Below are 25538 nucleotides of genomic sequence, written 5' to 3'. Positions count from 1 at the left end.
CTCTTTGGAACTCTGAGATTTGGAGTGCTTTATCTTTACATACTTTAGAATGCTCAGAACCTTGAAGCCCCTGAAAACCTAGGGTGTTCCCATCTGGTATTGTGCTAATTGCTACCATTCTCCCAAGGTTTCCATGTCCTATTTCCAACTGCCCTGGGACTTTCTCAGGGGAGCTCTTTGTTCTGTATTTGTGTACAGAGCCTTGTTCATGCTATACATATCCCTGGGCAACCTCTGGCAAGAATTGGAGGCTACTGGCTTATTTGCCTGCACTGGTACTAGCTTCACTGACTTCTCTCTTTCCTGTGGACATCTGACTTTCTGTGCAGTTCTAGAATGGAAAAAGTTACTTCATGTAGTTTTTCTTTGGAGTTCTTGATCATTACTCATTTGGTGCAATTCAGTTTTTTGGTTTTTTGTGGGCTAGGTAGTCTACCTTCATTCAGAGAGCCATTGGTTGGAAGTCACCAAGTTTCTTTTTAAACATGTTGAGTTTGATATTTTGTCAGAATATCCAAGTACCCAGGAGGCAATTAATGATGTATCCTTGGAGCTCAGGGCAGAAATTACAGTTGGTTATAGAGATTTGTATTTGTTCTACATAGAATTGTTCATTGAGCTATGGGAGCTAAAAAGATAGATAAGAAAGTGTGTGTATGTCTGTGTCTGTGTGTGTGTCTGTATGTGTGTATACATATATACATACAGAGAGAGACAAAAAGAGAAATGATGATGGGGAGGAAAGGAAAAAAAGGAAAGAAAGAGAGGGAAGGAAAAAGGCGGGGAGGAAAGGAGGAAATAAGTAAGGAAATAAAGAAATTGAAAGTTTAGAGGGTGTGAGAGTGATGATCATAGAGCAAGCTTCTGCAAGACACAAGAGAAATGGAATTAGAGATACAAGTAGAGAGTTTGGCTTAGGAAAAGTAAAGAACCATATCTTTCCAACAGTCCAGTGCAAAAGAAGAAAAAATGAGAAGTTGTGAGGTATAAGAAAAAGGAGAGGAGATAACTTAAGACTGATGACCACTTTCTTAGAAAAGTAGGATGTTAACAGGAAAGAGGAATGGGAATGTTGCATGGTGTAGCAGCAAGCACCCTAGCATACCCAGGGTGGCTGCCACCACAGGTTCTTGGATCTGCTTTGATAAAGGAAAGAAACTCAAAATGGGTTAACAAGCTTACTTTAATCATCAAATATGTATCGTTTATCTAGTTCAGGGGAAAAAGGTCAGCACCCCAAACTTCAGAATATACAGACAGAATTATCAAGACAGAGAAACAGATCAAGTAGACAGTTTTCAAACTGTCCAACCATTACATCCATACCAAATCAACATCTGGGTTTTTCAGAGCCAAGGGGGGGCTGTCAACAATGGCTTCCCAGAATCCAGATCAAATCACAGAACACTTCTCAAAGTGAGTCCCAAAACAAAGCTACACATCAGGGCTTATATAACCTTTTCCTGGCTCAGAGAATGTAACAACCTTATTGACTCACTGGCCAATCAAGAAGTATCTGCTGAAAAACAAGCCTCCCATCCCAGGCTCCAGGTGCACTTTAGCCTAGGGGCAGGGGAGGTCTTTACATTTGCATTTCCATTACACATGGTACCAAGAAGTCTCCAGGATCTAGAGAAGATTAGGTAACACAAGTGTGTAGTGGAGTAGGCCAATATGATTGTGTAAGGCCTAGTTTTCAGCAGCATGTGAATAGAAGGTAGTAATAATATCTAATATTTATGTAACATTTTAAGGTTTGAAAAGCTCTTTATATGTGTTATTTCATTTGATCCTCCAAGCTACCTGTGAGTTAGTGACTGTTATTATCACCATGTTACAAATAAGGAAACTGAAGCAGAAAGATGCTAAGTGACTTGTCCATGGTCACATAGCCAGTAAGTGTCTGAAGCAGGATTCGACTCAGGTTTTCTAGACTCCAAGTCCAGTGCTTTATCCACTAGGCCACCAGCTAAGTCACCACTTAGATGGCAAGGAAAACCCAAGGTTGGGTTTTTTTGAACAGAGTAGAAATGTTGGATTGGGCGAGCAAGGAGGAGCAGAGTAACTTAAGGTCATGATGATGTTGCAGAATAGTGAGACAGAGAACAAGGTGCCAGGACACAGAATTTTGGAACATAATAGTCTAAGAGTTATAGGTAATGGGGACATCAGGTCAACAAACATTTATGAAGCTTCTCGTATATGACAGGCATTGTACCAAGCCCTGGAGATTCAAAGAAAAGTAAAAGACAATCGCTGTTCTCAAGGATTTCACAGCCTAATGAGAGATACCATGTGTAAACAGTGTGTATAAACAAGCTATACCATGCTTCTATATGGCTGAGATAGAGAAAAGATTACTTCATAAAAATTGAGAAGGTTGATGAATCATGAGGTTAGGTTGTCTGAGGGTACAAAATTGGAGTATCTAAGTGTATGGAGAGGGGTTGCAATGTAGAGAAAGACCATAAGTCAGATACTGAACTTCTTGGAAAGGAGGGACCTAAAAGCCAGTATATGACTTTAACAACAACATAGATAGAATGATATAGACTGAATGACTCTCAAAAAGAAAAAAGTTTGCTCTCTTAGAATAAGATAGGGAGGGTCTATATGTGGCAGTGAAGAGCACAGAATTTGTCTACTCCTGGCCCAGTGTGTTGTGAGGCATGAGAGAATGTGTACCTAGTACTGAAGATGATCAGAGCTACAATATTTTCTGGGAAGGAGGTGTGTGTGTGTGTTTTTTTTTCCTGTGGCTATAAGAATATTGAGGAAAGTATAAGAGGAAGGAGTATGAGATTTCAAGAAAAAATGTGTTAATGAAAGAACACAGTACAAAGGGAGGGCAGGGCAGAATAGAGATTTGAGAAGGATTTGGGCCAAGGTAAATGGAGATAAAAGTGTGGCATGATAACAGAGAAAGAGGACTTTTTTTTCTTTTTGGAGAGGGAAGGCAGGGCAATTGGGGTTAAGTAACTTGCCCAAGTTCACATGGTTAGTAAGTGTTAAGTGTCTGAGGTCAAATTTGAACTCAGGTCCTCCAGATTCCAGGGCCAGTACTCTATTCACTATGCCACCTAAGCTACCCCAAGAGGACTTTCATTTAAGCAGCCAGCAGCTTGAAATCACAAATATTAGATGGGAAAGAAGTAGCAATTTGCTAGCCATAAGTTGGAAATTTCCAGTAGACTGGGGTTCTCATACTCAAGGGTCTTATGATGATAGCCTTGTAGAACTCATTTAGCAGCAGTAAGTTTACCTCTTTCCAAGATGGCAGAAGATGTACAGTCAGAAATACAACACAGTAACTAGAACACTGGACTTATAGTCAGAAAGACCTGAGTTCAAATCCAACCTCAGACACTCACTAGCTATGTGATCTTGGGCAAGTCACTTAACCTTTACTGTCCGATTTTCCTCATCTGAAAAGTGGAGATAATGTAGCATCTACTTCCCAGGGTTGTTGTGAGGGTACAATGAAATAATATTTGTAAAGAACTTTGCAGACCTTAAATATAAATGCTATCATCCTCATCAGCCTCATTAGCCTCTTTTTGTTTGCCTGGCTCCTAGTTTGGCGTAGTGTCTGAGGGCCTATTCCTTGCTGATGTGCTGATGGCAAGAAGCGTGCTTTTGATGTTTATCGAGGGCTGAGTCATTTTTCTCATTTGGCTTAGTGAAGCCAAGCATTGTAGGTAGTGTTTCTCCACATTGGCTCTATGTCCAAGCTTACAAATCCAGTTTCTGAGCACTTATTGATATGGAGAGACTTTAGCATTGTTGTAGCAAAACAAGGTAGAATTGATGTAATCTCAATATATTTCTAAAAAATTATTTTTGTTTGTGCAAAACCTTTTAAATCTGATTTAATCAGAATTATCAATTTTACATCTTGTAATGTTCTCTTACTTCTTATTTCATCATAAATTCTTCCTTTAAGCATAAATCTGGCAGATAAAATATTTCATGTTCCCCTGATTTGCTTGTGATATCACACTTTATATGTAAATCATGTACCACTTTTGATCTTATCTTGGTATATAGTGTGAGATGTTATTTTTTTTCTGATTTACATTAGCAGTCCCACAGGATATCCCCTCCTCAAATCTGCTCTCTACCGTATTTTCTCCCATGGCCCTTTCAACTTTTCCAGTGGATCTCTATGCCCCAGTGCCTGTATATCTTATTTCCCAATTACATGTAAGATAGTATAATAATAGTGTGTATATATATATATATATATATATATATATATATATTTGTTTTTTAAATATTTGATTTTAAAATTTTGAATTCCAGGTTCATTCCCTTCCTTCCTTGTCACCCACCCTTACTGGGAAGATAAGCAGTTCAGTATAGGTTGTACATGTGTGGCTAATGCAAAACAATAACATAGTAGTTATATTGTAAAAGACTGAATATATTTTCCTCCCTCCTATCCCACCTCCCATATGAAATAGTTTACCCCATTCTGTCTTTCCCCATCTCCTCTCATTATATTCTTCTCTCACCTCTTAATTTCACCTTTTAAGTATCATCCTTTTTTGTTAAATTGGTCTTGTGCCCTCTATCTATGTATACATGTTAATATATATACACACATTCACATATGTATTCATATGCCCATATACCCTCATATATAGACATATATATATTTCCATTCCCTTCAACTATTTTCACACTGAAAAAAGTTTCATCAGTTACAACTGTTTTTCCATGTAGGAATGTTAATAGTTCAACTTTGATAAGTTCCTTATGATTCCTTTTCCCTGTTTACCTTCTTATGCTTCTCTTGCTTCTTGTACCTGAATGTCAAATTTTCTCTTCAACTCTGGTTTTTTCATCAAGAATGCTTGAAAGTCCTCTATTCCACTGAATGAGCATATTTTCCCCTGAAACATGATACTCAGTTTTGCTGGGTAGGTGACTCTAGGTTTTAATCCCACCTCCTTTGACCTCCAGAATATGATATTCCAAGCCCTTCGATCCCTCAGTGTAGAAGCTGCCAGATCCTGAGTTATCCTGATTGTGTTTCCACAATATCCAAATTGTTTCTTCCTGGCTGCTTGTAATATTCTCTCCTTAATCTGGGAATTCCGGAACCTGGCTATAATATTCCTAGGAGTTTAATTTTTGGGATCTTTTTCAGGAAGTGATCAGTGGATTCTTTCAACCTCTATTTTGCCCTCTGATTCTAAAACATCAGGGCAGTTTTCTTTGAGAACTTCCTGGAGGATGATTTCTAGGCTCTTACTTTGATCATGGCTTTCAGTTAGTCCAATATTTTTTAAATTATCTCTCCTGGATCTATTTTCGAGGTCAGTGGTTTTTCCCATGAGATATTTCACATTGCCTTCTATTCTTTCATTTGTTTGGATCTGTTTAACAGCATCTTGATTTCTCATAAAGTCATTAGCTTCCATTCTCTCCACTCTAATTCTGAAGCAATGATTCTCCTCATTGAGCTTTTGAGATTCTTTTTCTATCTGGAAAATTCTTCTTTTTAAGGCATTCTTCTCCTCATTGCCTTTTTGAGCCTCTTTTGCCATTTGAGTTAGTCTATTTTTTAAGGTGCTGTTTTCCTCATTCAGGCTGTTGACTCTCATTTTATAATTTTTTTGTGTTCTCATTTCTCTTCCCAATTTTTCCTCCACTTCTCTTATCTGCTTCTTAAGGTCCTCTGTGGCCTGTAACCAGCTCGTATTTTCCTTTGGAGCTTTTGGTGCAGGAGTTCTGACTTCACTGTCTTCCTCCTGTTCCATGCTTTGCTCCTTTTTGTCCCCAAAATAGGAGTCTAATGTTGGAATCTTCTGTCTGCTTTGTTTCCTTTGCCTGGTCGTGTCACCCCTCAGTCACTTGACCCCTGGGCTTTTTGCCACAGTAGGACTCTGCCACCAAACAGGGGAGCTTTTATCCAAAACGCTGGGGTTTTCTCAGCTGCTGGAGGTATTAGATGGGTGCCCTCTCTGAGGTTTCTCCATGCTCTGGCAAGCTGGACACACACCCCAGGACCTCAACCCTAGACTTCAATCCAGATCCAAGAAGGTTAAAGCAAGAGTGATTACCCCTCAGAGTGGTGCTTGGTACCCCTGCACTCTTCAGGCTAGGAGCTAAAGCTGCCACATGGTGCTGGCTGGTGGGGCAAAAGCCACGTACTCCCACTTACTGGGTTCCAAAGTCCAGACTGCACTGACCTCTCACTTTGTCCTTCGCATCTATATGTTGATAAATCTGTAAATGGCCACAGCTGCTGCTGATCTGGAGTCCCTCCGGCCAGTGGCTGGTCAGGCCTGCCCTGGGGCTAAAACCTCTGGCTTAAGTGGGGCTCCCCGAGCACTGTGCTGGCCGATTTCTGTCGGCCCTGCTGTCCTCAGTGGGAGGTTAGCTTCTCTGTGTCATTTTGTGGGTTCTGCAGCTCCAAAGTTTGTTTAGAGTCCCCTTCTTACATGGTTTGGGGAAGGTGGAAGCCAGAGCAGCGGGGAGGTCCTGCTTCTACTCCTCCATCTTGACTCTGCCCCTTGAGGTGTTGTTCTATACCTAGTTTCTGCCAAACTGCTTTCTAGTTTTCCCAGCAGTCTCTGCCAAATAGTGATTTTTTTTTTGTCCCAAAATCTTTGATCTCTGAGTTTGTCACTAGATTACTATGGTCATTTACTTCTCTGTGTTATATACCCAATGTGTTCCACTGATTCATCACTCTATTTCTTAGCCAATACCATATTATTCTATGATAATTATTGCTTTATAACACAGTTTGAGATCTGGTACTGCTAAGCTGCCTTCCTTCACATTTTTGTTTTCACTCATTTCCTTGATATTCTTGACCTTTTGTTCTTCCAGGTGAATTTTGCTATTTTTTTCTAGCCCTATAAAATAAATTTTTTTTTGGGTAATTTTGATTGGTACAGCACTGAATAGGTATATTAGGTTGAATTGTCATTTTTATTATGTTGGCTTTTCCTACCCATAAGCAATTAATATTTCTCTTATTGTTTAGATCTAACTTCATTTGTGTGAGAAGTGTTTTGTAATTGTGTTCATATAATTCATGGGTTTGTCTTGCCAGATAGATTCCCAAGTATTTTACTCTGTTTATTTTAAATGTCTCTTCTGGTGAATTTTGTTGATAATACATAGAAGTGCTAGTGATTTTCATAGGTTTATGTTAGATCCTGCAACTTTGCTGAAGTTGTTAGTTATTACATCTAGTTTTTAGTTGATTCTGTAAGTATATTATCATATCAGTTACAAAGAGTGACAGTTTTGTTTCCTCATTGTCTATTGTATTTCCTTCAATTTCTTTTTATTGTCTTATTGCTATGACTAGCATTTCTAGTACAATAATTGAATAATATTGGTGATAATGGGCATTCTTGCTTCGCCCCTGATCTTATTGGAAAGGCTTTTAGCTTAAATCCATTACAGATAATGCTTGTGGATGGTTTTAGATAGATACTACTTGTCATTTTGAAAGTTCCATTTATTCCTTTGTTTTCTAGTGTTTTTAATAGGAATGAGTGGTCTATTTTGTGAAAAGCTTTTTCTGCATCTATTGAGATAATCATGATTTTTGTTAATGATATGGTCGTTTATATTGACAAATTTCCTAATACTAAACCAGCCATGCATTCCTGGTGTAAACGTAGTATATGATCTTTGTGATATATTCCTTTAATCTCCTTGCTACTATTTTTTTTTAATTTTTGCATCAATATTCATTAGGGAAATTGCTTTATTGTTTTCATTCTCTGTTTTTGTTTTTCCTGGTTTAGGTAACAGCTAAATAAATGTCATAAAAGGAAGTTGGCAGGACTCCTTATTTACCTTTTTTTTTTTTCAAATAGTTTATACAGTATTGGAATTGATTATTTTTTTAAATGTCTGGTGGAATTCACTGGTGAATCTATCTGATCCTGGGAATTTTTTCTTAGGGAAATCATTTATGGCTTGTTCAATTTCTTTTTGTAAGAAAGGTTTATTTAAATATTTTATTTCCTTTTCTGTTAAATCAGGGCAATTTATATTTTTATAAATATTCATCCATTTCATTCAGATTGTCAGTTTTATTTGCATATGATTGGGCAAAATAGCTGCTAATAATTGCTTTAATTTCCTCTCCATTGATATGCAATTTTACCCTTTTCATTTTTGATGTTGTTAATTTAGTTGTCTTCTTTTTACAAAATCAAATTAAGCAATGGTTTATCTATTTCTTTGGCTTTTTTTCCCCCATAAAACCAGCCCCTATTTTAATTTATTAGTTCAATGGTTTTCTTACTTTCAGTTTTATTCATCTCCCCTTTGATTTTCAGGATTTCTATTTTGGTGTTTAATTGAGGGTTTTTGTTTTCTTCCCCGTTTGTTTAGTTACATGCCCAATTCATTACCCTGCTCTTTCTCTATTTTATTGATGTAAGCATTTCAAAAATATAGAATTTCCCCTAAGTAATGCTTTAACTTCATTGCATAAATTTTGGTATGTTGTCTCCTTGTTGTCATTACCTTTGATGAAATTATTGATTTTCTACGATTTGTTGTTTGACCCACTCATTTTTTAGGATTAGATTTTAAATTTCCAATTAATTTTTAATCTGTGTTTCTATGACCCTTTATTGAATATTATTTTTATTGTATTATGGTCTGAAAAGGATGCATTCAATACTTCTGCTTTTCTGCATTTGGTTAGGTTTTTATGTCCAGATACACGGTCACTTTTTGCAAAGGTGCCATGTACAGCTGAGAAAAAGATACACTCCTTTTTAATCTCATTCAGTTTTCTCCAGAGGTCTATCATGTCTAACTTTTCTAAAATTCTGTTCATCTCCATAACTTCTTTCTTGTTTATTTTATGTTTTGATTTATCTAGTTGGATTTTTTTTGGAGGGGGAAGGCAAAGCAGTTGGGGTTAAGTGACTTGCCCAGGGTGACACAGCTAGCAAGTGTCAAGTTTCTGAGACCAGATTTGAAGTCAAGTCCTCCTGACTCCAGGACCAGTGCTCTATTCACTGCACCAACTCGCTGCCCCAGATTTATCTAGTTTTGAAGGGAATGTTGAGGTCTCCCACTGGTATAGTTTTGCTGTCTTTTTCCTCCTGTGACTCATTTAAATTTTTCTTTAAGAGTTGGGATGGGGGCGGCCAGGTAGCACAGCAAGTAAGAGCACCCACTCCAGTGTTAGTTTGACCTGAAGATCGAATCTCGGGCTCAGACACTTAGCACCCACCCAGAAACACCTGGCCGTGTAACCTTGAGCAAGTTACTTAACCCCAATTACTTAGTGGTGGCCAGGTGGCTCAGTGAGTAAGAGCACCGGCTCCAGTGTCAAGATGACCTGGAGATCAAATCCCGGGCTCAGATACTCAGCACCACACCCAGAAATAACTGGCCGTGTAACCTTGAGCAAGTTGCTTAACCCCAATTACTTAAAAAAAAAAATAGTTGCGATGCTATGCCGTATGATGATTAGTATCGATACTACTTAATTGTCTATGGTACCTTTTGGCAAAATGTTGTTTCCCTGTTTGTCTCTTTTAATTAGTTCTGGTTTTGTTTTTGATTCATATGAGATCATTATTGCTATACCTGGGTTTTTTGGTTTTTTTGTTTTGTTTTGTTTTGTTTACCTCAGCAGAAGTATAATAGATTCTGCTCCGCACCCTTGTTTTTACTCTGTTTCAAGTGTGGTTTTTATAAATAACATATTGTTGGATTCTTGTCTTTAATCCATTCTGCTATTTGCTTCTGTTTTGTGGGTGAGTTCATCCCATTCACATTCACAGTTAGGATTATTAATTGTATATTTCCCTTTAGCCTCTTTTCCCCCTGTTTTATCCTTCTATTTTTCTCTTTTTGTACCCTTTTCCTCCTCAAAAGTATGTTTTTGATTTTGGCTTTCAGGGTGTCCAGTGATTCTGACATTGTCTTTCCTGGATCTATTTTCAGGCCAGTTGTTTTTCCAGTGAGGTGTTTTACATTTTCTTCTATTTTTTTTTTCATTCTTTTGAATTTGTTTGATTTGTTGTTGATGTCTCATAGAGCAATAAGCTTCATCTTGCCCGATACTAACTTTGAAGGAGTACTTTCCCTTAGTTAGCTTTTGCACTACTTTTTCTATTTGGCCAACTGTACTTTTTAAGGAGTTGTTTTCTTCAGTGAATGTTTGTGTCTTCTTTTCCATTTGACCAATTCTACCTTTTGAGCAATTGTTTTCTTTTTCCAAGATGCTGACTCTTTTTTTTAATAGTTCTCTTGTGTAACTTTCTTTTTTTTTCTCAATTTTTCTTCTGCCTCTTTTATATGATTTTTAAATTCCTTTTTGAGCCCTTCTGTGAGTTCTTGCTGGGCCTGAGACCACTTCCTGTTTGTATTTGGGGTTTTGCCCGTAAATGTTTTAACATTGCTGTCCTCTTCTGAGTTTGTGTCTTGATCTTCCCTGTTACCATAGTAACTTTCTATGGTCAGATTCCTTTTTTGTTGTCTTTTTTCTCATCTTTTTTTTTTTTAACTTTTCCCTTTCTTTTAAATTTGAGCTCTGCTCACAGGTTGAAAGGAGCAGTGTCTCAGGCTTCTCATGCCAGAGGCTACAGGTCCTGGCTGTTTACCTGGTGCTGCACTGAAGTTGCCCTGAGGCTCTCAGGAGACCCTCATGTCTGGTGCTGGGCTAAGGAAGTAGGGTGGGGCTGACAGACACTGCTGGAGTCTGTAGGGGTCTGGCGGCTCACTTAGTTCTGAACTGGGGTCCTGGTGCTGGTGTCTGGTGTGTGCTGAGGCCAGTGGGGGTATTTCTGTGTTTTCCTGGGAACTAACTGAAGCACATGGAGGTGTGACTGCTAGAGACTCCTTATTTGGCTGGGGCTATGCTGAAGCATGTAGAGATTCTTGGAGCTGGAGTCTGCCCATTCTCTGGTTATGCTGAGGTACCTGTGTGTGTGTGGGGATATACTGGTGTTGGCATTTACTTTTTCCATTGCACTGGGGCTCAGGATCTCCCACTGGTTTGCTGAGGTGGGGCTTGCTGTTGGCTTGCTTGGTTACTTCCTGTACTGGACTGTGTTCTCCTTTTACCCAAATGAGACAGACCTTTATTGCTAATTTCCAAGTTTCTTGGACTGAAAGAATGTTTCACCTCATGTTTTTGCTGGTTCTCCTGTTCCAGGATTTGTTTTGGGGCTCTGTTTTATGGTTGTTTGGAGGTGAATATGAGAGAGTTACAGTGATTTACTGCTTACTCTGCCAATCTTGTCTCCTAGAAGTCACCCCTCCATTATTAAGTTATTCCTTATGCAATTCTTTTATGTGAGATAATTTTCCCCATTCTTCCTCTCCCTTCCTCTTTCTCCATCCCTTTGCATCTCTTTTTCTCACTTAATTTTATTTTTTTTTAAATCATCCCATCAAAGTCATCTCATACCTATGCCCTCTGTCTATGTAGACACCTTCTAACTGCCCTAATAATTGTAAAGTTCTTAGGAGTTTCAATTATCATCTTTCCATAGAAAAATGTAAATGGCTTAACTTTATTGAATCCTTTATTCTCTTTCATGTTTTACCTTTTTATGCTTATCTTGAGTTTTATGTTTGAAACTTACATTTTATATTTAGCTCTGTTCTTTTCATTGTGAATGCTTGAAAGTCCTCTATTTCTTTAAATATCAACTTTTTCCCCTGAAGGATTATACTCAGTTTTGCTTGATAGGTTATTCTTGGTTGTACTCCTAGTTCCTTTGCCTTCCAGAATATCATATTCCAACCCTCTGATCTTTTAATGTGAAAGCTATTAAATCTTGTGTGATCCTGACTCTGACTCCATGATATTTGAATTGTTTCTTTCTGAATGCTTGCATTGTCTTCCCCTTGACCTAGGAGCTCTGGAATTTGGCTATAATATTCCTGGGATTTCTCATTTTGGGGTCTCTTTCAGGAGGTAGTTGATGGGTCCTATTTTACCCTCTGGTTCTAAGATATCGGGACAGTTTTCCTTGATAACTTCTTAAAAGATTATGTCTAGCCTTTTTTTTTAATCATGACTTTCAAGATTGGTCCAATAACTCTTAAATTATTTCTTCTTCAAAGTTGGTTGTTTTTCTAGTGAGATATTTCACAGTGTCTTCTATTTTTTCCTTCTTTTCATTTTGTTTTATTGTTTCTGGTGTCTCACAGAGTTAATAGTTGCTCAACTCTAATTTTTAAGGAATTATTTTCTTCAATGAGTTTTTGTGCCTCCATTTCCATTTGACCAATTCTATTTCTTAAGGAATTCTTTTCTTCAGTGAATTTTTGTATCTCTTGTTTCATTTCGCTAATTCTGTTTTTAAGGCATTCTCTTCAGTGGATTTTTGTGCTTCTTTTACCATTTGGCCAATTCTGTTTTTTAAGGTGTTATTTTCATTAGTATTTTTCTGCCTCTTTTTACTAGACTGTTGACTATCTTTTCATAGTTTTCTTACATTACTGTCATTTCTTTTCCCAATTTTTCTTCCACCCATTTTACTTTATTTTAAATTCTTTTTCAGCTCTTCTGGGAATTCTTGTGGGTCTGATCTAATTCCGTTTTTCTTTTCTTGAGGCATTGCTTGTAGTTGCTTTGATGTTTTGTGTTTTTTTTTTTCCTTCTGGGTTTGTGTCTTCATCTTCCCTGTCACTATAATAACTTGTTATGATCAGGTTCTTTTTGTGCTGTTTGCTCATTTTCTAACCTGTTTCTTAATTTGTAACTTTATGTTAAAGTTGGGCTTTGCTTCTGGGGTGGAGAGGCACTGTCCAAGCTTCAGTCCTTTCTTTCTGTTGTTTTCTGAGCTAGCTCTGGGGGTCTGTAGATTTTCCATGCTTCCAAGGTGGTATGATCTAATAGAGTTGTGGTTACTGCTTTCCTGGCCTGTGATCCAATTTTTACCCAGGAATGGTAGCCATCCCATGTAGTCATTAGCATGAACACTCCTCCTGACCTTGTGAATGTGACCATGGCCCCCACTCTTCTGCAGCCTTAATTGCTAGTGCTCCCCTCTGTCTTGGAATTGATATGAGGGTCCCTACATCACTGTGAACTACCATAAATATTCCTTTTCCTGCTGAAACTGTGACCTGGACTCCTGTTGTCCTGTGGCTGCAATTTCTATTGCTCCTTTTGGTCCTAGGGCTGCAACCCAGAGCTGCTTGTGGATGATGCAATAGGATCCTGAACCCAGCACCAGTAAAGGATCCCCTGCAATCTCCTTCAGCCTCTGGTCCCAACAAACCCTAAGTGAGGGCTGCGAGCTCTGGAAGCTTCTGTTGCCACCACCACTGTAGCCACTCCTAGGGCGTAACTTGAGCTACCTGAGCTGTGCTTCCACACCTGAGATACACATTTTTTGCTGACATCCTAAATTGTCTTGGGCTGAAAAATTGTCTCACCCTACTTTCTGTTGGTTCTAACATTTCAGAATTTGATTTGAAGCATTATTTTAGAGTTTTTAGAGGGAAATTTGGGAGAGTTGAGGTTTTCTCTACTCTACCATCTTGGCCCTACCTGGAATTTCTTGACTGAAGGCATCCATCCAGTGCTTTTGCAGTTAATATTTGTATCCGTATGGGGATCACAGAATTGGAAGGGAATTAAGATACCATCTAGTTTGTCATATGCTTGAAAAAGAATCTCCTCTACTGGAGGTGGAGCCAAGATGGCAGTGTAGAAGCAGGAAAACTCCATATGCTTCCTCCATAACCACCTCAAATATCTATAAAAATGACTCTAAACAAACTTCAGGGCTCCAGAACCCACAAAGTGACAGAAGCAAACCTCCTGCTGAAGGCAGCCAAGCAGATAGACAGGAAGGGTCCATAGCAGCGTGCTGGGAACAGAGCCCAGCCCCACATGAGCCCATGGTTTTAGCCTTAGGGCATCCCCACCAGCCACCAGCTGGAGGGACTTCAGGAGAGTGGATCACCAGTAGCTGTGGCGGTTTCCAGAATTATCAACCCATAAATGCCAAAGAAAGTGAGAGGTCAGTGTAGACTTTGGGAACAGGGAATACAGGAGTGTGGTCCAGCCCCTGCCCCTGAAGGGAGAAGCAGCTAAGGTTCAGCGTGGCTGCTTCAGCGCTCCTGGCCTGCAGATTGTAGGGGGACCAAGCAACCAGTCTGAGGGGTAATCACTCTTGCTTTAACCTGCTTGGATCTGGATTGCTCTCTAGGGTGGAGGTCCTGGGGTGTGTGACCAGGTGCCAGAGCTGGTGGAGGCTTCAGAGAGGGCACCCAACTAATAGCTCCAGCAGCTACAAAAATCCCAGCAATTTGGAACAAAGCTCTCCTTTCTGGAGGCAGAGTTCTACTGTGGCAAAAAGCTCAAAAGTCAAGTAATTAAGTGGCAACATGAGCAAGCAAAGAAAGCAAATCAAGCACAGCAATCTGACTTTGGATTCCTTTTATGGGGACAAAAAGGATCAAAGCATGGAACAGGAGAAAGACAATGAAGTCAGAACTCCTGCACCAAAAGCTTATAAGAAAAATATGAATTGGTTACAGGCCATAGGGAAGCTTAAGAAGGATTTTGAAAAACAAATAAGAGAAGTGGGGGAAAAATTGGGAAGAGAAATGAGAATGATGCAAGAAAATTATGAAAAGAGAGTCAACAACCTGACTAAAGAAAATAACACCTTAAAAAATAGTCTAACTCAAATGGCAAAAGAGGCTCAAAAAGTCAATGAGGAGAAGAATGCCTTAAAAAGGTGAATTTGCCAGATGGAAAAAGAATCTCAAAAGCTTACAGAAGAGAATAATTGCTTCATAATTAGACTAAAATAAAATGAAAGCTAGTGACTCTTTGAGAAATCACAATACTATTAAACACTTCCAAACAAATGAAAAAATAGAATGCAATGTGAAATGTTTTATTGGAAAAACTAGTGACCTGGGAAATAGATCCAGGAGAGATAATTTTAAAATTATTGGACTAACCGAAAGCCATGATCAAAAAAAGAACCTAGAAATCATCCTTCAAGAAATTCTCAAGGAAAACTGCCCTGATGTTTTAGAACCAGAGGGCAAAATAGAGGTTGAAAGAATCTACCAATCACCTCCTGGAAAAGATCCTAAAAAGAAAACTCCTAGGAATATTATAGCCAGGTTCCAGAGTTCACAGATCAAGGAGAAAATATTACAAGCAGGCAGGAAGAAACAATTTGAATATTGTGGAAACACAATCAGGATAACTCAGGATCTGGCAGCTTCTACACTGAGGGATCAAAGGGCTTGGAATATGATATTAGGAGCTAGGATTAAAACCAAGAATCACTTATACCCAGCAAAACTGAGTATCATGTTTCAGGGGAAAATGTGGTTATTCAGTGGAATGGAGAACTTTCAAGCATTCTTCATGAAAAAACCAGAGTTGAATAGAAAATTTGGCATTCAGATACAAGAAGCAAGAGAAACGTGAGAAGATAAAGAGGGAAAAGAAATCATAAGGAACTTCTCAAAGTCAAACTATTCACATTCCTACATGGAAAAATAATAATTATCATAACTTATGAAACTTTTCTCACTATGAGATTATTTGAAGGGAATATAAATGTGTGTGTATATATATATATATGTGTGTGTGTGTGTATACATACATATATATGTCTATATAGGAGGGTATATGGGTATATGAATGCATATGTGAGTGTGTATATATGTGTATATACATGGACAGGTATACATAGAGGGCATAGGACTAATTGAATAGGAAGGGATGATACTTAAAAGGTGAAATTGAGAGGTGAGAGAAGAATATAATGAGAGGAGATGGGGAGAGACAGAATGGGGTAAGTTATCTCATATAGAAGAGGCACAGGAAATGTCTTATAACAGAGTGGAAGAACAAGAAGGCAAAAAGCAATGAATCAACCTTACTTTCATTGAATTTGGCTTAGGGAGGGAATGACATATACACTAAATAGGGTATCTCACCCTACAGGAGAGTAGGGGGTAAGGGCATGAGAGGGGGGATGATGGAGGGGAGAGCAGGTTGGGGGGGAGGGAATTTGGAAGCACACACTTTTGAAAAGGGACAGGGTCAGAGTAGAGAATAGAACAAGTGGGGTCGGGATAGGATGGAGGTAAATATAGTCAGTCTTTCACAATATATCCACTATGGAAATGTTTTGCATAGCTACACATGTATAACCTATATTGAATTGCTTATCTTCACAGTATTGGTGGGTGATGAGGGAGAAAGGGAAAGAATCTGGAATTCAAAGTTTTAAAATCAAATGTTTAAAATATATATAATAATTATTATTATTATTTACATGCAACTGGGTAATAAGACATAAAAGCACTGGGGTATAGAGATCCAAATAGAGATCCATCTGGCCCTACTGGAAAGTCAGGGAGAATGGGGGAGGATATAGGAGAGAGCAGTTTGGGGGAGGGGGTATACAATGGGATTACTGTTTTAGGTTGGTGGGTAGGGGAAAGATGGGGAGAAAATTTGTAAGTCTAAATCTTGTGGAAATGAATGACGTAACCTAAAAATAAAAAAAAAAAATTCGAGATTAAAAAAAATCTCCGGGGTGGCCAGGTAGCACAGCGAGTAAGGCCACTGGCTCCAGTGTCAGGACGACCTGGAGATTGAATCCCAGGCTCAGACACTTAGCACCCACCCAGAAACACCTGGCCGTGTAACCTTGAGCAAGTTACTTAACCTCAATTGCTTAGGGGCGGCCAGGTGGCTCAGCGAGTAAGAGCACCGGCTCCAGTGTCAGGATGACCTGGATCAAATCCGGGCTCAGATACTCAGCACCACACCCAGAAATAACTGGCTGTGTAACCTTGAGCAAGTTACTTAACCCCTATTGCTTAAAAAAAATAATCTCCTCTACCATAAAGTGGTTGTCTGTTCTTTTCTTGAAGAATTCCGAAGAACTGGAATCCACTACTTCCTAAAGCAACCGATTCCACTTTTGTTTAACCCCAATTGTTAGAAAATTTTTCCTTATATAAATCTAAATTTACTTCTTTATTATTTCTGCACATTACCCCTCATTCTGCCCTCTGAAGCAAGTAGATCAAGCCTTATCCTCCTTCATGTGACAACTTTTCAGATACTTAAAGACAGCTTTCATGTCTCCTCCCCACCACAACCCCAAACAAAACTTTATATTTATCTCTAAACACCATCATTTTTAATTTGGACCAGTCTCTTAACTAGTTGATATCTTCTTGGATCACATTTCTGTCATTAAACTTAGCTTTAGATCATCTGCATACATGTCATGTATGCTTTATCCAACACAACATAGGGCCAAGGGCAAACCACTACAGATCTCACTCCAGGTTTATGTTGAACCATGCATGCCTCACTACTTTTGGGGTTTAGTCATTAAACCAGTTTTTTATCTACCTAACTGCACTATCATCCTGCCTAAAACTCTACATCTTATTAACAAGAATAACAGGAGAAATTTGATTAAATATCTTGCTAAAATCTAGGTACAATATATCTGTACCTTCCCTTTTATAGGCCAATCTAGTAACCCTATTAAATAAGGAAATTGGGTTTGTCTCTTCCCTGTTGGTCTGTCTACATGTTGTTTCCTATAGTAGAATGTGAGTTCCTTGAGGAAAGAGACCATTTTCACTTTATATTTGTATCCACACTACCGAATGTGGTGCCTGGTACATAACAGTCATTTAACAAAGGCTTGTTGAATGAATTCAGTTGAAGATAACTTAGGGAATAATTATTTGCTTTATGAAAAATATCTTCACTTTCCAGAAGAACTTTTTTTGGAAGTTCACAAAGTGGTAGAAAGACTGGTCTAGGAGACCTTGCAACTAACTAGCCATGTACATGGACAGGTTACTTAATTCCTCTGGGCCAAATAACGTGATCTCTAAGGTTCCTTCCTAGCCCCAAAATTCAAAATTTTGTCAAATGTTTAAAATATGATTCATTTTGCATACAACTTTTTAGAAGTATACTTCTTATCTAAAATGATCCAAACCCTTAAAGTTCAAGCTCTTAATGATAACTCCTTTTATATATCATTGGGACAAGGGTTGGGAGGAGAAGGAGGGAGGAAAATGTATTCTAGGAAATTTTTTTTTTTAGCATTGGATTTTACTCTCTCTCAAGTCAGAAAGTCAATTGGTGTACCCCATGAGGTCTTTTGTATTTCATTCAGGAAATCTGTGGTCTGATCAATCCTTTGAAATTATTTTGTATTAGCAAATATTTAATGTAGCTTTAATTTGTATTACCATGTAGTAGTATTCAATTTCTTTTGTGCAGGCTAAACACTTCAGTTAATGTTGAACAATGAAAATTATATCCTCTCGTTATATGTACTTTAATTTAGATGCTTAATGGCTTTTAATGTTACAAAATAAGTTTATTATTATATTATGATCTCATTTGTATTATATTGTCTTGCTCCTCCATATCTGCAGTGATACGGTCACAGTTTACTAAAACAATAATCCCCAAGAAATAGGTCATTAACAGTAGTTAACGATTACTTGTGATCTATGGTAATGACTGATTTCTTTGGGATTATTGCAGTTATAAACCATAATTACAGATTATTACAGCAATAATTATTTTGTTAAGGAAAAAATGTTCCCTGCTTGAGAGGCTGCAAAAACAAGTACATTGAACATATCAGGAGCATCAGAGAATAAAGAAAACTGTGATGGAAATTTTGGCTCATAAAATAAGTAGAAACCTTTACACATAGATACATAGGGATCAAGTGAGAGCTCTTCAATAAATACTTTTTTTTAAGGTGGGATAGTCTAAGATATATGGCTGCATACAAACATGTTTTAATTTTGTGGCAGCATTTTAGTAATAAGAACTTATCCCTTTGAAGTTTATAAATTTCTCTTAATACTTTAAATTTCACTGAATATTTTAAGTATGAGAAATGTCACTATTCATTCTGTTAAATAAGAAAGCTGAACATAAAATTAACTTAGACTTTTAGAAGACTATCTTGCATTTGAAGAACTGAAGGTTATGACTTTTCCCTCCTATAGTTCTATAGAAAATATTTGTTTTATGTGCTTTCTAAATGGAGCTGTATCCTTTGTCTTTTAAAATACCATCTGTTCAAGATGGAGAGTATTTTGCAAATGTTATCTGTTCATAGAATTATCACATTTCAGAGGGCTTCCTTGGGACAAAAGAGGAATAAAAGACAATATCTAATCTAAGTATCTCATTTTACATATGAAAAAACTAAGATTGAGAGGAGTTGAGTGGCTTACCCAAGGTCACAGAGCCAGTTAGGAAGATAGTTAGGATTAAGGAATATTAATTTAGTTACAGTATACATTTTGTGGGTATGAAATCATAAGTAGTATTTTCTTAGGAAATACATCACAGGCATAGTTTATTAGTGGCTGGCTAAAGTTTTTTTCTTTTTCACCCAGATTCACACATCTTTAGAGAAGGATTCTGTATATTCTTATTCAATTCTGAGGAATTATTTTTAAAATGCTATTGTTATTGTATACATTGTCCATATATTCTATATATCCTTCAAAAAAAGTTTCTAATTTAGCCCTCTCTAGTCTGGTGCTCTGTCTTGAAAATCAACAACAGATATCTCTATACTTATTAACAACAATAAGAAGGATATTTCCATAGTTTTTTTTTTAAGATTTCCAAAGGATTTTCCTTTCAACCCTGTAAGGTAAGTAATATAAGTATTTTACTTGTTTTATTTGGAGTAGAGAAGGTAAATGATTTGACTCTAATCATATAGCTAGTTAGTGTCAGAGTATGGGTTTGAATCTAAATTTTGTAAGTCAGAGATCAATTCTCTTTCTTCGACCACATTACTTCTTTTGGAATATCTTATTATATAACCTTAGTTTTTGAAGTTCTGTGATTAGTTGACCACATTTTCACTTTTCAGTGATTTCTTCTGGTTCGATGTAGACACAGTCTAAGAGAGAGAACTGTAACAGTGACACATTCTGAAACTAACCAGCTTAAAATTAAAGTTTCACCTATATGTAGTGGAAAGAACTGTTCACATTGGGCCTTTTTCAGGCACATTCTTAACAGTAATGTCATCTTTAAATGCCTTGTTGGAAATCCCCAATTTGCAACCAACCCTTTCAATTCATTACTTTTTCTAAATCAGCAAAAGTAAAAATGAAAATAAATGTAGAAGAAAAACCAATGAAATAATGTTAACTTAAACATATGTTTTACAAAGTTATGAAACATATATAAAAACTAAAAAGGTACACTATCAATAGGGACTAAAACTGTGATTTCATTGATATTAAGGAATTCACGGGTAATGAAACTCCCTCTACCAATACAAATCAGTACCGTTTCTGGAACTTATAAAATTTTGGAGTGCCTTGAGCACTCAGAGATTTAAACGACCTCTGCAGGGTCACACAACTAATGTACATCAAAGGTAAGATTTGAACCCTGGCCTCAAGGACAGCTCTATATCTAGTATGCCACGTTTCCTCTATTTTTCCTTACAAAAATGTGTTTTAAATATCATTTGAAGATAAGGTATTGTCATCAATACTTCATCATATTTAGATTCTCAGCAGGTCTTGAATGTAATCCTTTGCATTTCTCCAGGCATTTTAAACTTTTTTTAAAAGAAGCTTTATTATACCTTACAAAAACTTTTATAAAAAGCTTTCATCTTTTTTTTTCTTTTCTAGATTTGATATTTCCTTTCACTACTTCAGAAAAAAAAAAGGTTCAAAATGGAAAATTGGAAAATAGAAATTTTAATATCTCCTTAAATATTAACTTCATTTGTTTGCATCATTGGAAAACTAGTATTTGAAAAGTATTTCTAGGAATTACTTCTATGTTTATATCAAAATGAGTTGTGATTGATAGGAAGAAACTTGACATATACTGTCCTTTTTCTTAAGTGAATACATCTCATTAAAAAAATTAAGAAAAAAATAATGAGAATCTACTACAAGCTGGATTTGCATGCTTTTCTTTTAAATAAATAACTTTATATGATTATTGGTGTTATGTATAATAAAATTATTTGAAGGAATGGAAAAAATAATCTCCTATGTTTATCTTTTCCATTACTGGGAAAGTCATTGCCGTTTACCTAAAGGTATTTATAGGTTTAGTGGCTTTGCATTTGGGCCATTTTTGCAGTAGTCTTCAGAAATTGATTGTGGTGGAATTACAAATTGCTTATAAAGGAAGTTTTAAAAAGTGTACTATTTTAGAAGTTCTGAACCATTATTATCTGACCATTTTGGTGCCATCCTTTAGCATCAGGGTCAGCAAAGTATGGCCTGTGGGCAAAATCTAGCTCACAGCCTGCTTCTGTATAGAAAGTGATTTTTAAGCTGTGACCTGTAGGCCATGACCTCTGCTTTAGAATAGAACTTTGAATAGCCATCCATATTTTTTTAGTTCTGGTACTAACTCTTGAAAAGGTAAAAATCAGTTTCTACTGATTTTTGTATCACTGCTGTAATTCTATCACTGATGTGTCCAAGCGAATTAAGTTGGTCCATTCATTTTCAATGCAACAAATATTCATTAGGCATCTAATATGCATTCAGTTTAAGTTATATAAGTGATGGACAAGAGACACTGTATCATCCCTCTAGGGAGTTGCTAGTCTGTTTGCATAGACAAGAAGTATCATGCAGTTAGAAAATAATGCAAGGTCAAATGTCAAAATGTGTGGTAGACACAATAAATGGTCAAGAAATAATTGTATAATTAGAGTCTGCCTGTCATTTTAAATAAAGATTAACTGTATTATTTAATGATCCTGTATAACCAATCTGCTATAGTTCTGCCTGTTTTGTGAAAAATCAGTGTTGGAAAAATCTAAACCAACAAAACAGATTGAGGTGCCTATTTGCATTACAAATGCATTATTCACTTTACAAAAGGGTACACATTAGAGTACTGGTAAAGTGATCTGGTAGACTTATGGACATGAAGTGCACACAACTATTTAGGGCCACATTTGTCATCTAGTCTTGTTCTGAGCTTATTTTTGAAATATTGTTTGCATAAAATTCCATGGAGCATTTCATTGTATATTGTTGAGAATAAGTTATTTCTATCTTGTTATTTGTAAACATAAAAGTAGATATCTTAACATCTTTAGGTCTCAGTTTCCTCATTTGTAAATTGAGAAACCTGAACACCATGATCTGACATCTTTTTCCACTCTTAATCTATGATCTTGTAACTTCATATATTAGAAAAATAACTTCTACTAATATTCATCTCTTATGATGATTTTAGGTTTTAATAACTGCTAAGCTGCAATAAAACTGTCAGCTTCCTTTTTCCTCTTTATGTTCCTATTACGCTCTTCCTGCTCTATTTTTTCCTTAATGATTTCTTGCCCTATTCAGACACCCCATAAAATATTTCCAAATATGCAAGGTGACTTTTGGAGTGCCTGCTTTGTCCTGTCTTCAGCCAAGGGTTTTCATACGTTATTTCTCTGTCATGCTCATTATTTTGGTTCTGCTTTATGAGGTCAAATTAGAGTTGACGGTGTCTTGTCCAATCAATTTCCCTTCACTAATAGTGTGAAGCAGGGCCACGTAAAAGGTTCGACTTAATTTAATTTGTTTTATTCAGCTCTGCTATGTGATATGCTCAGAATGTAAATACTTATCCAACCCTCCAGGAAGATTTCTACCTCAGTTGTTCAGAGACTGCACCAATGTACACAGTGGACACAATGATTGAGGTTATATACTGATGACTATCACTATTTACAGGAAAATTAGAGAAATTGTATGCTTCTGCCTTTCCTTCTTCTAGATCTTATTTATTAAAACACAGTTTTTCGGGGGTGGCTAGGTGGAGCAGTGAATACAGCACCAGCCCTGGAGTCAGGAGTCCCTGAGTTCAAATCCGGCCTCAGACACTTAACACAAAAACTAGCCGTGTGACCTTGGGCAAGTTACTTAACCCCAATTGCCCTACCTTCGCCCCTCCAAAAAAAAAAAAAGGAAAAAAAGAAAGATAACAAAATATATTTTGGGGGCAGCTAGGTGGCACAGTGAATAGAGCACTGGCCCTGGAGTCAGGAGGACCTGGGTTCAGATCCAGCCTCAGACACTTAACACAAAAACTAGTCATGTGACCCTGGGCAAGTCACTTAACCCCAAGTGCCCTCCAAAAAGCAAAAAAAAAAACCAAAATAGTTTTTCCAAGGTACTAAAATTTGACACCTTTTTGAAGCACTCAACTCACTAACATTTTTTATAAGCACAAAAACAATTGATTTTCCCAAGCCAAAATAGCTTTCTTATCTTTTCCAAGTTTATTCTGAAAAGGCCAACACCAATGAGAGCACGTTTTGGATATTGTATATATACAATGAATTGTTCATAAGCCACTTAAAATTGGAGAATTTGATGAAATAATGACTGGATTTATATCTGTGTATCCAGATATAAAACCAGATTTTTTTTAATACAAGAAATTCTTCAGTCTTTAAATTTATTGCTATGGCAGTATCTCCACTGCCTCTTGAAATTGAAATTGAAAGAATTTCAGTGGAGAGATTTGTGACTTTATTGTATTTCTTTCAGCTACCAGTCCAAGATGCTAAAATCATTAGCTATTTTTGAAAAATAAAGTTTAAACAATTTTCAGACTTCATGAATTAGCACACTGAAAATATTTGGCCAGTTTAGTATGTTGGTACAGTAGATGGAGCACCAGGCCTGGAGTCAGGAAGACCTGAGTTCAGATCTGGTCTCAGACATTTGCTAAGTGTGTGACCCCAGGCAAGTCACTTAACCCTGTTTGTCTTAGTTTCCTCATCTGTAAAATGAGCTGGAGAAGTAAATGGCAAACCCCTCCAGTATCTTTGCCAAGAAAACCCCAAATGAGGTCAGCAAAGAGTCAGCCATGACTGAAATTACTGAACAACAACAATCACTTTAAAAGTCAAGGAAACAAATACTTTGGAAAATATGTAAAAACTAGCAACTTGTCTCTGTCCTTCAAGAACTAAGCTTATAAATAGATTATTACAGTCATCTGTTGGGAAGACTGCCTTATTCTAGTTAGCTTTGCTTTTGAATAAGCTTTTTCTGACTTTCTTATCTTTTTCTTCAATGTTAGGACGTCTTGCATGGCTGGTGTACTTAGTTGGCACTGTTGTGGGAGGAAGACTAACTTACACTAGTACAGATGAACATGATGCAATGGATGGAGAATTATCTTGCCGGTAAGTGTTGAATTAATTAAAAGAATAACATGTGCAGAATTAATGTAACTTTTCCCCCAAAACCTCCTTCTTTTCCTCTTGAATTCTTTCATCCTGTGAATGGCACCACTGTTCTCTTAAGATCTTTATGAAATTCTTGCATCTCTCTTGACTCTTTATTTTTCTTTTTTCCTCACAATTAAATTATCAGTAGCACCATTATACAGATTCTACCTCCATAATGTTTATCTCTTTTTTTCCCCTTATCCTCACCAATCTATGCTTCAAGTATTGTAATAGTTACAATAGAGACCTAATTGTCTTCCTTTGCTCTTTTTCCTTCTTTTGTTATTTCCAGTTGAATGCATCTAATCATTTTATTGCTTAAAAATCATTAATGATTCCTTGCTGTATAATAAAGTCTAAACTCCTTAAACTGATGTATTGGGCTGGGCCCGACTCAAACCAGTCCTCTGGTAGTTTAGAGTTAATATTGAAATAAGATGAGACACTTAGAAAAAAATCAACAATTAGCAAAAGGTGATTACTTATCAATAGTAGGATGATAGGCAAGTAGGATAGGCATAAGAACACTCAGCTGATACTTCTTAGTGAAGCTCTCTTGCTTGAGTTGTCCATTGTGATCCATCAAGCACCAGAAGGGTCCCCAGAGCTCTTCCTCACTGTTGTGTAATTAGCACTTCCTTGCTTTATACTTAAATGACCAAGGAGTGATGGTAACAGCCTGAGCCTCTAGTTCCCTGAAGCAGCTAAGTTGGGGAGCACATCAGGATATATTGTTCCTACCACTCCTTACCTTCAAGGCAAAAATCCTGCTCATCCTTCAAGACCTCTCTTATTTGGCCCAGTAAATTTTCCTTGATATGCCCTAGGAAGAAAAGAGTTTTCTTTTCTGGGAAATTTCATAGTACTTTTGTACTTATGTACTTATATTCTATATTGCAGGGTTATAGTGTTAGAGTTATTTGTGTACTTTTTATTATTGCTCTTTATTTTAAACAACACATTCACTTCCAAATTTATCACTTTTCAATCCCCATCTAATCAACTCTGTCATATTACAGAGATTGGGAGGGGGGGGAAGAAATAAAAAAGCAGTTCAGCAGAACTCTTATTGGCATTTCATCTATTATTTCACACATTCCTTTCTCCTGAAATGAAGACAAACAGGCATATTGTTAAAACTTTTCTCCAGAGCCAAACTTGGTCATTCTAATTACACGTTAAATTCCCTGCTATTGTCCATTGTATTTATATTGTTGTAATTATGGTGTATATTGTTTTTGCGGTTCTGGTTATTTCATTTTGCAACAGTTCATATAACTCTCCTGCACCTCCTTG

At 37.0% G+C, this 25538-nt stretch overlaps 1 protein-coding gene across 1 annotated transcript in view; it reads left to right on the top strand.

Annotated features, from left to right (window-relative positions):
- The window catches only part of RANBP17 (RAN binding protein 17), a 350044-nt gene that overhangs the window by 68746 nt on the left and 255760 nt on the right, over nt 1-25538 (top strand). Inside the window, exon 13 of the mRNA XM_069102382.1 lies at nt 24092-24197. Within this exon, the coding sequence (XP_068958483.1) occupies nt 24092-24197 (106 nt within the window). The remainder of the gene's footprint in view (nt 1-24091; nt 24198-25538) is intronic.

Source organism: Petaurus breviceps, unplaced genomic scaffold (genome assembly GCF_028583685.1).
Source record: "Petaurus breviceps papuanus isolate PSGF00001 unplaced genomic scaffold, PetGlider_PUasm1.0 551, whole genome shotgun sequence".
NCBI classification, from domain to species: domain Eukaryota; kingdom Metazoa; phylum Chordata; class Mammalia; order Diprotodontia; family Petauridae; genus Petaurus; species Petaurus breviceps.
Note: the sequence above shows the minus strand (reverse complement) of the source record. Positions and strands in the feature narration are given on the sequence as shown.